The 15,265-nt window shown below is 48.6% G+C and overlaps 1 protein-coding gene across 1 annotated transcript in view; it reads left to right on the top strand.

Annotated features, from left to right (window-relative positions):
* LOC123994239 (neuropeptide Y receptor type 2-like) overlaps nt 1-13,313 on the top strand; it is a 13,457-nt gene extending 144 nt beyond the window's left edge. The window contains exon 2 of the mRNA XM_046296777.1: nt 11,397-13,313. Within this exon, the coding sequence (XP_046152733.1) occupies nt 11,868-12,959 (1,092 nt within the window). The 5' untranslated portion in view covers nt 11,397-11,867 and the 3' untranslated portion in view covers nt 12,960-13,313. The remainder of the gene's footprint in view (nt 1-11,396) is intronic.
* The last annotated feature ends 1,952 nt before the right edge of the window (nt 13,314-15,265 follow it).

The raw sequence follows: 15,265 nt of genomic DNA, 5'->3' as shown, positions 1-15,265 counted from the left end.
ATTGAACTGATTTGAAGCATTGACATGATTAAACATTTCTCTTGATAATGTGATGATCAAAGAGGGACGGTTAATAGGTTAATTATTCAAAAGTTACATCCAACACACTTTCATCACCTCCCGGTTCAGTGATGCAGCGTGATGGATTCTGATTCAATGTATCAGCACTGTCTTGGGTAAATAGTGGCTACTGAGGCATAATGAAATAACAACCATATAGCCTCAAGCCCTAAAACACACAATGATAGACGTTGTCATTAAATCATGAATCACGTTGTCGTTAAATCTACGATGGTGAGTTTACTTTTAGTGTCGTATATAAATCGTGAGATTTACACATCGATAGTAAAGTCTACATCAAAGTCTATAGCATACATTTTACTAGTTGAGAGAGAGACGTACATTTTACTAGTTGAGAGAGAGACGTTCATTTTACTAGTTGAGAGAGAGAGAGAGACATACATTTTACTAGTTGAGAGAGAGAGACAGAGATACATACATTTTACTAGTTGAGAGAGACATACATTTTACTAGTTGAGAGAGAGAGAGAGATGGAGACATACATTGTACTAGTTGAGAGAGAGACATACATTTTACTAGTTGAGAGAGAGATACATACATTTTACTAGTTGAGAGAGAGATACATTTTACTAGTTGAGAGAGAGACATACATTTTACTAGTTGAGAGAGAGATACATACATTTTACTAGTTGAGAGAGAGATACATACATTTTACTAGTTGAGAGAGAGATACATACATTTTACTAGTTGAGAGAGAGAGAGATTCATTTTACTAGTTGAGAGAGAGATACATACATTTTACTAGTTGAGAGAGAGAGAGATGTACATTTTACTAGTTGAGTGAGATACATACATTTTACTAGTTGAGAGAGAGACATACATTTTACTTTGAGAGAGTTGAGAGAGAGTTGAGAGAGAGAGACATACATTTTACTAGTTGAGAGAGACATACATTTTACTAGTTGAGAGAGAGAGAGATTCATTTTACTAGTTGAGAGAGAGATACATACATTTTACTAGTTGAGAGAGAGAGATACATACATTTTACTAGTTGAGAGAGAGAGATACATACATTTTACTAGTTGAGAGAGAGAGACATACATTTTACTAGTTGAGAGAGACATACATTTGACTAGTTGAGAGAGAGAGAGAGACATACATTTTACTAGTTGAGAGAGAGAGAGATGTACATTTTACTAGTTGAGAGAGAGACATACATTTTACTAGTTGAGAGAGAGAGAGATGTACATTTTACTAGTTGAGAGAGAGACATACATTTTACTAGTTGAGAGAGAGAGATACATACATTTTACTAGTTGAGAGAGAGAGAGAGAGAGAGAGAGAGACATACATTTTACTAGTTGAGAGAGAGATACATACATTTTACTAGTTGAGAGAGAGAGAGAGACATACATTTTACTAGTTGAGAGAGAGACATACATTTTACTAGTTAAGAGAGAGAGAGACATACATTTTACTAGTTGAGAGAGAGAGAGATACATACATTTTACTAGTTGAGAGAGAGAGAGAGAGAGAGAGAGAGAGAGAGAGAGAGAGAGAGAGAGAGAGAGAGAGAGAGAGAGAGAGAGAGAGAGAGAGAGACATACATTTTACTAGTTGAGAGAGAGAGACATACATTTTACTAGTTGAGAGAGAGACATACGTTTTACTAGTTGAGAGAGAGAGAGAGAGATACATTTTACTAGTTGAGAGAGAGATACATACATTTTACTAGTTGAGAGAGAGAGAGATACATACATTTTACTAGTTGAGAGAGAGAGAGACATACATTTTACTAGTTGAGAGAGAGAGACATACATTTTACTAGTTGAGAGAGAGAGATACGTTTTACTAGTTGAGAGAGAGAGAGATACATTTTACTAGTTGAGAGAGAGAGAGAGAGAGAGAGACATACATTTTACTAGTTGAGAGAGAGACATACATTTTACTAGAGAGAGAGACATACATTTTACTAGTTGAGAGTTGAGAGAGAGACAGAGAGAGACTTTTACTAGTTGAGAGAGAGAGAGAGAGAGAGATACATTTTACTAGTTGAGAGAGAGAGAGAGATACATTTTACTAGTTGAGAGAGAGACATACATTTTACTAGTTGAGAGAGAGAGAGAGAGAGACATACATTTTACTAGTTGAGAGAGAGAGAGAGACATACATTTTACTAGTTGAGAGAGAGAGAGAGAGTTGATACATTTTACTAGTTGAGAGAGAGAGAGAGAGAGAGAGACATACATTTTACTAGTTGAGAGAGAGAGAGATACATACATTTTACTAGTTGAGAGAGAGAGAGAGAGATACATTTTACTAGTTGAGAGAGAGACATACATTTTACTAGTTGAGAGAGAGAGAGAGAGAGACATACATTTTACTAGTTGAGAGAGAGAGAGAGAGAGAGAGAGAGAGAGAGAGATACATTTTACTAGTTGAGAGAGAGAGAGAGAGAGAGATACATTTTACTAGTTGAGAGAGAGATTTTTTACTAGTAGTTTTTTGTGTGTGTTGGTTCATGGCTGGTTACAGCTTATTGCAGACAAACGCCTGCTCTTTAGAAAGCCTTGGAGAGAATTACTAAGCACCAAATACTTGAGATAGCACCCATTCTCTGTCCCCCTGTCTGTCCCCCTGTCTGTCCCCCTGTCTGTCCGTCTGTCCCCCTGTCTGTCTGTCTGTCTGTCTGTCTGTCCGTCTGTCCCCCTGTCTGTCTGTCTGTCTGTCTGTCTGTCTGTCTGTCTGTCTGTCTGTCTGTCTGTCTGTCTGTCTGTCTGTCTGTCTGTCTGTCTGTCTGTCTGTCTGTCTGTCTGTCTGTCTGTCTGTCTGTCTGTCTGTCTGTCTGTCTCTTTCTGAATGCTATTACCATATGTCTGCTGACAGCGACACGTTGACAAAGAGTGATTAAAGCTGAGGACGAAGGAAGGTTGTTTTATAATGCTAAGTGTAGGAAGGCAGTTGTTCTGGTCCCAATCTTAGCATAATAAACACAAACCCACCAACCCAGATAGATGTATTAATCAACAAGCCTTATTTCTGACCCAGGCACATGCAGGCTTCTGATTCCATATTTCAGTCTGAATTCATTCTGGTCTTCCATTGAATCTGTGTTGGTCTCCCCTGGAGCTGAATTGCTGGGAGGGTTGGAGGCTGAGATCGGGTGGGTTGGATGCTGAGGCTGGGTGGGTTGGAGGCTGAGGCTGGGAGGGATGGAGTCTGAGGCTGGGTGGGTTGGAAGCTGAGACTGGGAGGGTTGGAGGCTGAGGCTGGCTGGGTGGGTTGGAAGCTGGGACGGTTGGTGGCTGGAGGGTTGGAAGCTGGGAGGGTTGAGGTGCTGGGAGGGTTGGAGGCTGGGAGGGTTGGAGGCTGGGAGGGTTGGAGGCTGAGGCTGGGTGGGTGGGTTGGAAGCTGGGACGGTTGGAGGCTGGAGGGTTGGAAGCTGGGAGGGTTCAGGTGCTGGGAGGGTTGGAGGCTGGGAGGGTTGGAGGCTGGGAGGGTTGGAGGCTGAGGCTGGGAGAGATGAGGTGCTGGGCAGGTTGGAGGCTGGGAGGGTTGGAGGCTGGGAGGGTTGGAGGCTGAGGCTGGGAGGGTTGGAGGCTGGGAGGGTTGGAGGCTGAGGCTGGGAGGGATGAGGTGCTAAGATAACTTAGCTCACCCCTAATATCAGATAATAGATCATATCAGATCACAGATCATATCATATCAGATAATAGATCAGATCAGATAATAGATCATATCAGATAATAGATTATATCAGATAATAGATCAGATCAGATAATAGATCATATCAGATAATAGATCATATCAGATAATAGATCATATCAGATAATAGATCAGATCACAGATCATATCATATCAGATCATATCAGATAATAGATCATATCAGGTAATAGGTCATAGCAGATCATATCAGATAATAGATCATATCAGGTAATAGGTCCTACCAAAGTGGTGAAGTGTACATGGCATAGGGTACGGTTTGGGATGCATCCGTATTTGCTTGTTTTTTGAGCCAGTAATGATTCTGTTTCCCCAAACACACGGTCCAAGAACACCCTCAAACTTGCACGTAATTCAACATGTACATGTAATTTGGCATCATGAGCTATTGAGCGAGCTACCTGGCAGGAGGATGGTGAGTACACTGTATGGTATGTGCGCTGAATTTCAATTAATAGATTCTATTTAGAGACCATCTATAGAGTTTTTCCCTTGTGCAAATAATCAAGGAGCCTTCTTCACGCTGTGTTTGTGAGTCCCAAATGGCACCCTATTGGGAAGTGGTGAGGTTGGACCCAGGTGCAGAGAATAGAAGAGACGTGGAATCAGTGGTTGAGGATTAACATAATACTTTACTGAGAAACGGTGGCCGCGGAATCACAGGACAATTGGGAAGAAGAAGAATAAGGAAGGCAATTAAATAACGACAAAATAGCCATGCACCTGTCCCCTATATAGTGCCCCTATCCCCTATATAGTGCCCCAATCCCCTATATAGTGCACCTATCCCCTATATAGTGCCCCTATCCCCTATATAGTGCCCCTATCCCCTATATAGTGCCCCTATCCCCTATATAGTGCCCCTATCCCCTATAGTGCACCTGTCCCCTATCCCCTATATAGTGCCCCTGTCCCCTATATAGTGCACCTGTCCCCTTTATAGGGCATCTATTCCCTATATAGTGCCCCTGTCCCCTATATAGGGCATCTATCCTCTATATAGTGCCCCTGTCCCCTATATATGGGACCTATCCCCTATATAGTGCCCCTGTCCCCTATATAGTGCACATGTCCCCTATATAGGGCATCTATTCCCTATATAGTGCCCCTGTCCCCTATATAGTGCCCCTATCCCCTATATAGTGCCCCTATCCCCTTTATAGTGTCCCTATCCCCTATATAGTGCCCCTGTCCCCTATATAGTGCCCCTATCCCCTATATAGTGCCCCTATCCCCTATATAGTGCCCCTGTCCCCTATATAGTGCCCCTATCCCCTATATAGTGCCCCTATCCCCTATATAGTGCCCCTGTCCCCTATATAGTGCCCCTATCCCCTATATAGTGCCCCTATCCCCTATATAGAGCTCCTGTCCCCTATATAGTGCACCTATCCCCTATATAGAGCCCCTGTCCCCTATATAGTGCACCTATCCCCTATATAGTGCACCTATCCCCTATATAGTGCCCCTGTCCCCTATATAGTGCCCCTGTCGCCTATATAGTGCCCCTGTCCCCTATATAGTGCCCCTATCCCCTATATAGTGCCCCTGTCCCCTATATAATAATAATAATAATATATGCCATTTAGCAGACGCTTTTATCCAAACGACTTACAGTCATGTGTGCATACATTCTACGTATGGGTGGTCCCGGGAATCGATATAGTGCCCCTGTCCCCTATATAGTGCCCCTATCCCCTATATAGTGCCCCTGTCCCCTATATAGTGCCCCTATCCCCTATATAGTGCCCCTGTCCCCTATATAGTGCCCCTATCCCCTATATAGTGCCCCTATCCCCTATATAGTGCCCCTGTCCCCTATATAGTGCCCCTATCCCCTATATAGTGCCCCTGTCCCCTATATAGTGCCCCTGTCCCCTATATAGTGCCCATATCCCCTATATAGTGCCCCTGTCCCCTATATAGTGCCCCTGTCCCCTATATAGTGCCCCTATCCCCTATATAGTGCCCCTGTCCCCTATATAGTGCCCCTGTCCCCTATATAGTGCCCTTGTCCCCTATATAGTGCCCCTGTCCCCTATATTACATTTACATTTAAGTCATTTAGCAGACACTCTTATCCAGAGCGACTTACAAATTGGTGCATTCACCTTATGACAGCCAGTGGAACAGTCACTTTACAATAGTGCATCTAAATCTTAAAGGGGGGGGGGGAATATTTATCCTATCCTAGGTATTCCTTAAAGAGGTGGGGTTTCAGGTGTCTCCGGAAGGTGGTGATTGACTCCGCTGTCCTGGCGTCGTGAGGGAGTTTGTTCCACCATTGGGGGGCCAGAGCAGCGAACAGTTTTGACTGGGCTGAGCGGGAGCTGTACTTCCTCAGTGGTAGGGAGGCGAGCAGGCCAGAGGTGGATGAACGCAGTGCCCTTGTTTGGGTGTAGGGCCTGATCAGAGCCTGGAGGTACTGAGGTGCCGTTCCCCTCACAGCTCCGTAGGCAAGCACCATGGTCTTGTAGCGGATGCGAGCTTCAACTGGAAGCCAGTGGAGAGAACGGAGGAGCGGGGTGACGTGAGAGAACTTGGGAAGGTTGAACACCAGACGGGCTGCGGCGTTCTGGATGAGTTGAAGGGGTTTAATGGCACAGGCAGGGAGCCCAGCCAACAGCGAGTTGCAGTAATCCAGACGGGAGATGACAAGTGCCTGGATTAGGACCTGCGCCGCTTCCTGTGTGAGGCAGGGTCGTACTCTGCGGATGTTGTAGAGCATGAACCTACAGGAACGGGCCACCCCTTGATGTTGGTTGAGAACGACAGGGTGTTGTCCAGGATCACGCCAAGGTTCTTAGCGCTCTGGGAGGAGGACACAATGGAGTTGTCAACCGTGATGGCGAGATCATGGAACGGGCAGTCCTTCCCCGGGAGGAAGAGCAGCTCCGTCTTGCCAAGGTTCAGCTTGAGGTGGTGATCCGTCATCCACACTGATATGTCTGCCAGACATGCAGAGATGCGATTCGCCACCTGGTCATCAGAAGGGGGAAAGGAGAAGATTAGTTGTGTGTCGTCTGCATAGCAATGATAGGAGAGACCATGTGAGGTTATGACAGAGCCAAGTGACTTGGTGTATAGCGAGAATAGGAGAGGGCCTAGAACAGAGCCCTGGGGGACACCAGTGGTGAGAGCGCGTGGTGAGGAGACAGATTCTCGCCACGCCACCTGGTAGGAGCGACCTGTCAGGTAGGACGCAATCCAAGCGTGGGCCGCGCCGGAGATGCCCAACTCGGAGAGGGTGGAGAGGGGGATCTGATGGTTCACAGTATCGAAGGCAGCCGATAGATCTAGAAGGATGAGAGCAGAGGAGAGAGAGTTAGCTTTAGCAGTGCGGAGCGCCTCCGTGATACAGAGGAGAGCAGTCTCAGTTGAATGACTAGTCTTGAAACCTGACTGATTTGGATCAAGAAGGTCATTCAGAGAGAGATAGCGGGAGAGCTGGCCAAGGACGGCACGTTCAAGAGTTTTGGAGAGAAAAGAAAGAAGGGATACTGGTCTGGTCTAGTGCCCCTGTCCCCTATATAGTGCCCCTGTCCCCTATATAGTGCCCCTGTCCCCTATATAGTGCCCCTGTCCCCTATATAGTGCCCCTGTCCCCTATATAGTCCCCTATATAGCCCCTGTCCCCTATGTCCCCCCCTATATAGTGCCCCTATCCCCTATATAGTGCCCCTGTCCCCTATATAGTGCCCCTGTCCCCTATATAGTGCTCCTATCCCCTGCCCCTGTCCCCTATATAGTGCCCCTATCCCCTATATAGTGCCCCTGTCCCCTATATAGTGCCCCTGTCCCCTATATAGTGCCCCTGTCCCCTATATAGTGCCCCTGTCCCCTATATAGTGCCCCTGTCCCCTATATAGTGCCCCTGTCCCCTACACAGTGCCCCTGTCCCCTATATAGTGCACCTGTCCCCTATATAGTGCCCCTGTCCCCTATATAGTGCCCCTGTCCCCTATATAGTGCCCCTGTCCCCTATCCCCTATATAGTGCCCCTGTCCCCTATATAGTGCCCCTGTCCCCTATATAGTGCCCCTGTCCCCTATATAGTGCCCCTGTCCCCTATATATTGCCCCTATCCCCTATGTGACTTTAAGGTCACTTTAAAACTGTTTTAGATTGGATATATAAGGTCACTTTAAAATGCACAAATGTTTTAGATTGGATATTTAATCCCAGCCCCCGTCACCGCAGGAGGCCTTATGCCTCCTGGTAGGCCATCATTGTAAATAAGAATTTGTTCTTAATTGACTTGCCTCGTTAAATGAAAGTTAAATAAAAAATATAATAAAATAATTAACTCCTCTCCTGGCTAATTTAGTGCTGATCAAGTGGAGGTTCATAACTCTGAAAATTATAAAACAGCCCCATACTTGGGCTTTAAAGTAGTGCACTATTTAGGGATTAGGGTGTGATTTGGGGTTGCAAACTACCAGTAACATTCCTAAAATTCCCAGGTTTTCCAGAAATGGGAGTATTCTGGATTTCATTCATTACTCCCTTCTGATTCCGGAGAATCAGGAATCTTCCAAACTAACCAAGATTTCTGGACCTGGGAAATGTTTTTGCAGCACTAGTGTCATTTCAGTGTTCTGGTTGTGTGGTGGAGACACAGGACACACAGACAGTAACCAGTGATCTGGTTGTGTGGTGGAGACACAGGACACACAGACAGTAACCAGTGATCTGGTTGTGTGGTGGAGACACAGGACACACAGACAGTAACCAGTGATCTGGTTGTGTGGTGGAGACACAGGACACACAGACAGTAACCAGTGATCTGGTTGTGTGGTGGAGACACAGGACACACAGACAGTAACCAGTGTTCTGGTTGTGTGGTGGAGACACAGGACACACAGACAGTAAACAGTGATCTGGTTCAGGACACACAGACAGTAACCAGTGTTCTGGTTGTGTGGTGGAGACACAGGACACACAGACAGTAACCAGTGTTCTGGTTGTGTGGTGGAGACACAGGACACACAGACAGTAAACAGTGTGCGCCAGGCAGCAGTATATCTCTCTCCTCAAGCCCTCTCCTATAAACACACAGTGAGGAGGGATGCCCACTGATTATGAATTATAAACACACACACACACATAGACCATAAACCCGGACGGTAGGGAACTATAGGAGAGATGCCCACCGGTCATGATTTATATAGACTTCCACAAATTACAACCTAGAATGAAGAGCACATTATTGCAGGTACACAGAGAGATATAAACAGAGAGAGAGAGAGAGAGAGAGAGAGAGAGAGAGAGAGAGAGAGAGAGAGAGAGAGAGAGAGAGAGAGAGAGAGAGAGAGAGAGAGAGAGAGAGAGAGAGAGAGAGAGAGAGAGAGAGAGAGAGAGAGAGAGAGAGAGAGAGAGGGAGAGAGAGAGAGAGAGAGAGAGAGAGAGAGAGAGAGAGAGAGAGAGAGAGAGAGAGAGAGAGAGAGAGAGATGGACAGAGACAGAGAAAGAGAGAGGGAGAGAGAGAGAGATGGACAGAGACAGAGAAAGAGAGAAAGAGAGAGAGAGAGAGAGAGAGAGAGAGAGAGAGAGAGAGAGAGAGAGAGAGAGAGAGAGAGAGAGAGAGAGAGAGAGGGAGGTAGGGAGAGAGAGAGAGAGAGAGAGAGAGAGAGAGAGAGAGAGAGAGAGAGAGAGAGAGAGAGAGAGAGAGAGAGATGGACAGAGACAGAGAAAGAGAGAGGGAGAGAGAGAGAGAGAGATGGACAGAGACAGAGAAAGAGAGAGAGAGAGAGAGAGAGAGAGAGAGAGAGAGAGAGAGAGAGAGAGAGAGAGAGAGAGAGAGAGAGAGAGGGAGAGAGAGAGAGAGAAAGAGACCAACAGAGAGAGAGAGAATGAAAGACAGACCTGAGACAGACCAGAGAGAGGGAGGTGAGTAATGTTGTATATCAGGGTGTATATTGAGAAGCCAAGGCTATCTATGAATCTCCCTCAGTTAGCTGTAGCCTCCTCCAGAGGACCAGACTATCTATGGACCTCCCTCAGTTAGCTGTAGCCTCCTCCAGAGGACCAGACTATCTATGAATCTCCCTCAGTTAGCTGTAGCCTCCTCCAGAGGACCAGGCTATCTATGAATCTCCCTCAGTTAGCTGTAGCCTCCTCCAGAGGACCAGACTATCTATGAATTTCCCTCAGTTAGCTGTAGCCTCCTCCAGAGGACCAGACTATCTATGAATCTCCCTCAGTTAGCTGTAGCCTCCTCCAGAGGACCAGGCTATCTATGAATCTCCCTCAGTTAGCTGTAGCCTCCTCCAGAGGACCAGACTATCTATGGACCTCCCTCAGTTAGCTGTAGCCTCCTCCAGAGGACCAGACTATCTATGAATCTCCCTCAGTTAGCTGTAGCCTCCTCCAGAGGACCAGGCTATCTATGAATCTCCCTCAGTTAGCTGTAGCCTCCTCCAGAGGACCAGACTATCTATGAATCTCCCTCAGTTAGCTGTAGCCTCCTCCAGAGGACCAGACTATCTATGAATCTCCCTCAGTTAGCTGTAGCCTCCTCCAGAGGACCAGGCTATCTATGAATCTCCCTCAGTTAGCTGTAGCCTCCTCCAGAGGACCAGGCTATCTATGAATCTCCCTCAGTTAGCTGTAGCCTCCTCCAGAGGACCAGGCTATCTATGAATCTCCCTCAGTTAGCTGTTACCTCCTCCAGAGGACCAGACTATCTATGAATCTCCCTCAGTTAGCTGTTACCTCCTCCAGAGGACCAGACTATCTATGGACCTCCCTCAGTTAGCTGTAACCTCCTCCAGAGGACCAGGCTATCTATGAATCTCCCTCAGTTAGCTGTAGCCTCCTCCAGAGGACCAGGCTATCTATGAATCTCCCTCAGTTAGCTGTTACCTCCTCCAGAGGACCAGACTATCTATGAATCTCCCTCAGTTAGCTGTTACCTCCTCCAGAGGACCAGACTATCTATGGACCTCCCTCAGTTAGCTGTAACCTCCTCCAGAGGACCAGGCTATCTATGAATCTCCCTCAGTTAGCTGGTACCTCCTCCAGAGGACCAGACTATCTATGGACCTCCCTCAGTTAGCTGTAACCTCCTCCAGAGGACCAGGCTAACTGAGGGAGGTTCATAGATAGCTGTTACCTCCTCCAGAGGACCAGGCTAACTGAGGGAGGTTCATAGATAGCTGTTACCTCCTCCAGAGGACCAGGCTAACTGAGGGAGGTTCATAGATAGCTGTTACCTCCTCCAGAGGACCAGGCTAACTGAGGGAGGTTCATAGATAGCTGTTACCTCCTCCAGAGGACCAGGCTAACTGAGGGAGGTTCATAGATAGCTGTTATCTCCTCCAGAGGACCAGGCTAACTGAGGGAGGTTCATAGATAGCTGTTACCTCCTCCAGAGGACCAGGCTAACTGAGGGAGGTTCATAGATAGCTGTTACCTCCTCCAGAGGACCAGGCTAACTGAGGGAGGTTCATAGATAGCTGTAGCCTCCTCCAGAACTATATATAGACCTCCCTAAGTTAGTCGTAGCCTGCTGCAGAATCAGAGAGCTAACAACCCATATTAGACTCATGTTTTACTCTGGTCGTCATAGTATTTGTCTTTCACCTGACCCCTGACCTCTCTCCTCTGTGTTATCACTGAGAATGTTCCATCTGTTCTTTCTCCCACTGCAGGTATCTGGACTTCCCAGCTGACTGACAGATCCTGCAGTGTTGTCTTCCCTACCAGTAGACTGAATGACGAGACCAGACCCTGCAGTGTTGTCTTCCCTACCAGTAGACTGAATGACGAGACCAGACCCTGCAGTGTTGTCTTCCCTACCAGTAGACTGAATGACCAGACCAGACCCTGCAGTGTTGTCTTCCCTACCAGTAGACTGAATGACCAGACCAGACCAGGCAGTGTTGTCTTCCCTACCAGTAGACTGAATGACCAGACCAGACCAGGCAGTGCTCCCAGTGTATCTGGACCAGGGACTATTAGGCCTCAGTGACTGGACTCTGCAGTGTTACCATCAGTTTTGGACTATATAAACAGTATTCGGACTGACTGACCAGCTCCAGTGATCCTCCCTCCTTCCCTCCCAGGAGAAAACATGACCCCTCAGACCCTTTAAACTCAGACCCCTCCAACAGCCAGTCCACATGGACACCACCTCCACCCACTGGCAGCTAGGCATCCTGGGTAACGACAGTCTCCGCCTCCACCTCGACCGGCCGGGGTTCCACTCTGACATCACCAAGCATGTAGGAGTCCAGGCTGCTTTGATCACAGCGTATAGTCTGATCATCCTACTGGGTCTAGTAGGCAACGCCCTTGTCATCTACATGATCATCCGCTTCCGGAACATGAGGACAGTCACTAACTTCTTCATAGCTAACCTGGCCCTGGCCGACCTGTTGGTGGATACGTTGTGTTTACCGTTCACACTGGTTTATACCTTGCTCGACGAGTGGAAGTTCGGCGCGGTGCTGTGTCACATGGTCCCGTTCGCCCAGGCGCTGAGCGTGCACGTATCGATCCTGACGCTGACCGTCATCGCTCTGGAGCGCTACAGGTGTATCGTGTTCCACCTGGGCCAGCGCCTCACCTGGCGAAGCAGTTTACTCATCATGGCTCTCACCTGGACGCTGTCCTCCATGCTGGCCAGCCCGCTCGCCATCTTCAGAGAGTACCGTCAGGAGGAGATCCCGTCCATCAACCTGAGGATCTCAGTCTGCTATGAGAAGTGGCCTTACGGCAGCAGCAGAGACGGGGTAATTTACAGCCTGTCTATGTTACTGCTGCAGTACGTGCTGCCACTCTCCATCATCAGTTATGCCTACATCTGCATCTGGGTGAAGCTGAAGAACCACGTGAGTCCAGCGAGCCGCATCGACGCCATCCAGCGCAGGAAGAAGACCACCAAGATGCTGGTTATGGTGGTTGTCGTCTTCGCCACATGCTGGCTACCCTTCCACGTGTTTCAACTAGCCAGTGACCTTGACCTGGTGCTCAGCTTAAGACAATACAAGCTCATCTATACTCTCTTCCACATCGTAGCCATGTGCTCCACCTTCGCCAACCCGCTCCTGTACGGCTGGATGAATAAGAACTACAGGAATGGGTTCCTCATGGTGTTCAGGTGTGAGGCTAAACCAGACAGTATTCACCCTGAGGGATCCTTCAGGACCAGGTCACTAAGGGGGATGTCTCTGAACAGGAGGAACGGAGGACACCCTCCTACTGCCGTCTGATTGGTTGATTGATTTGCCGTCTGATTGATTGATTGATCTGCCGTCTGATTGATTGATTGATCTGCCGTCTGATTGATTGATTGATCTGCCGTCTGATTGATTGATTGATCTGCCGTCTGATTGATTGATTGATCTGCCGTCTGATTGATTGATTGATCTGCCGTCTGATTGAGGCTGCTGTATGGAGTGATATTAGCACCATTAGAAAGAGAATCTGACGGGCCGTCAGAATGGCCCGTAGGCCAGGAGTCCATCTCCTGTTTCTTTAGAGGGAACCAGAACGGCCCGTAGGGCAGCAGTCCATCTCCTGTTTCTGTAGAGGGAACCAGAACGGCCCGTAGGGCAGCAGTCCATCTCCTGTTTCTGTAGAGTGAACCAGAACGGCCCGTAGGGCAGGAGTCCATCTCCTGTTTCTGTAGAGGGAACCAGAACGGCCTGTAGGGCAGGAGTCCATCTCCTGTTTCTGTAGAGTGAACCAGAACGGCCCGTAGGGCAGGAGTCCATCTCCTGTTTCTGTAGAGTGAACCAGAACGGCCCGTAGGGCAGGAGTCCATCTCCTGTTTCTGTAGAGTGAACCAGAACGGCCCGTAGGGCAGGAGTCCACCTCCTATTTCTGTAGAGTGAACCAGAATGGCCCGTAGGGCAGGAGTCCATCTCCTGTTTCTGTAGAGGGAACCAGAACGGCCCGTAGGGCAGCAGTCCATCTCCTGTTTCTGTAGAGTGAACCAGAACGGCCCGTAGGGCAGGAGTCCATCTCCTGTTTCTGTAGAGTGAACCAGAACGGCCCGTAGGGCAGGAGTCCATCTCCTGTTTCTGTAGAGTGAACCAGAACGGCCCGTAGGGCAGGAGTCCATCTCCTGTTTCTGTAGAGTGAACCAGAATGGCCCGTAGGGCAGGAGTCCATCTCCTGTTTCTGTAGAGTGAACCAGAACGGCCCGTAGGGCAGGAGTCCATCTCCTGTTTCTGTAGAGTGAACCAGAACGGCCCGTAGGGCAGGAGTCCATCTCCTATTTCTGTAGAGTGAACCAGAACGGCCCGTAGGGCAGGAGTCCATCTCCTGTTTCTGTAGAGGGAACCAGAACGGCCCGTAGGGCAGCAGTCCATCTCCTGTTTCTGTAGAGTGAACCAGAACGGCCCGTAGGGCAGGAGTCCATCTCCTGTTTCTGTAGAGGGAACCAGAACGGCCCGTAGGCCAGGAGTCCATCTCCTGTTTCTGTAGAGGGAACCAGAACGGCCCGTAGGCCAGGAGTCCATCTCCTGTTTCTGTAGAGGGAACCAGAACGGCCCGTAGGGCAGGAGTCCATCTCCTGTTTCTTTAGAGGGAACCAGAACGGCCCGTAGGGCAGCAGTCCATCTCCTGTTTCTGTAGAGTGAACCAGAACGGCCCGTAGGGCAGGAGTCCATCTCCTGTTTCTGTAGAGTGAACCAGAACGGCCCGTAGGGCAGCAGTCCATCTCCTGTTTCTGTAGAGTGAACCAGAACGGCCCGTAGGGCAGGAGTCCATCTCCTGTTTCTGTAGAGGGAACCAGAACGGCCCGTAGGGCAGGAGTCCATCTCCTGTTTCTGTAGAGTGAACCAGAACGGCCCGTAGGGCAGGAGTCCATCTCCTGTTTCTGTAGAGTGAACCAGAACGGCCCGTAGGGCAGGAGTCCATCTCCTGTTTCTGTAGAGTGAACCAGAACGGCCCGTAGGGCAGGAGTCCACCTCCTATTTCTGTAGAGTGAACCAGAATGGCCCGTAGGGCAGGAGTCCATCTCCTGTTTCTGTAGAGGGAACCAGAACGGCCCGTAGGGCAGCAGTCCATCTCCTGTTTCTGTAGAGTGAACCAGAACGGCCCGTAGGGCAGGAGTCCATCTCCTGTTTCTGTAGAGTGAACCAGAACGGCCCGTAGGGCAGGAGTCCATCTCCTGTTTCTGTAGAGTGAACCAGAACGGCCCGTAGGGCAGGAGTCCATCTCCTGTTTCTGTAGAGTGAACCAGAACGGCCCGTAGGGCAGGAGTCCATCTCCTGTTTCTGTAGAGTGAACCAGAACGGCCCGTAGGGCAGGAGTCCATCTCCTATTTCTGTAGAGTGAACCAGAACGGCCCGTAGGGCAGGAGTCCATCTCCTGTTTCTGTAGAGGGAACCAGAACGGCCCGTAGGGCAGCAGTCCATCTCCTGTTTCTGTAGAGTGAACCAGAACGGCCCGTAGGGCAGGAGTCCATCTCCTGTTTCTGTAGAGGGAACCAGAACGGCCCGTAGGCCAGGAGTCCATCTCCTGTTTCTGTAGAGGGAACCAGAGTGGCCCGTAGGGCAGCAGTCCATCT

Source organism: Oncorhynchus gorbuscha, linkage group LG13 (genome assembly GCF_021184085.1).
Source record: "Oncorhynchus gorbuscha isolate QuinsamMale2020 ecotype Even-year linkage group LG13, OgorEven_v1.0, whole genome shotgun sequence".
NCBI lineage: Eukaryota > Metazoa > Chordata > Actinopteri > Salmoniformes > Salmonidae > Oncorhynchus > Oncorhynchus gorbuscha.
Note: the sequence above shows the minus strand (reverse complement) of the source record. Positions and strands in the feature narration are given on the sequence as shown.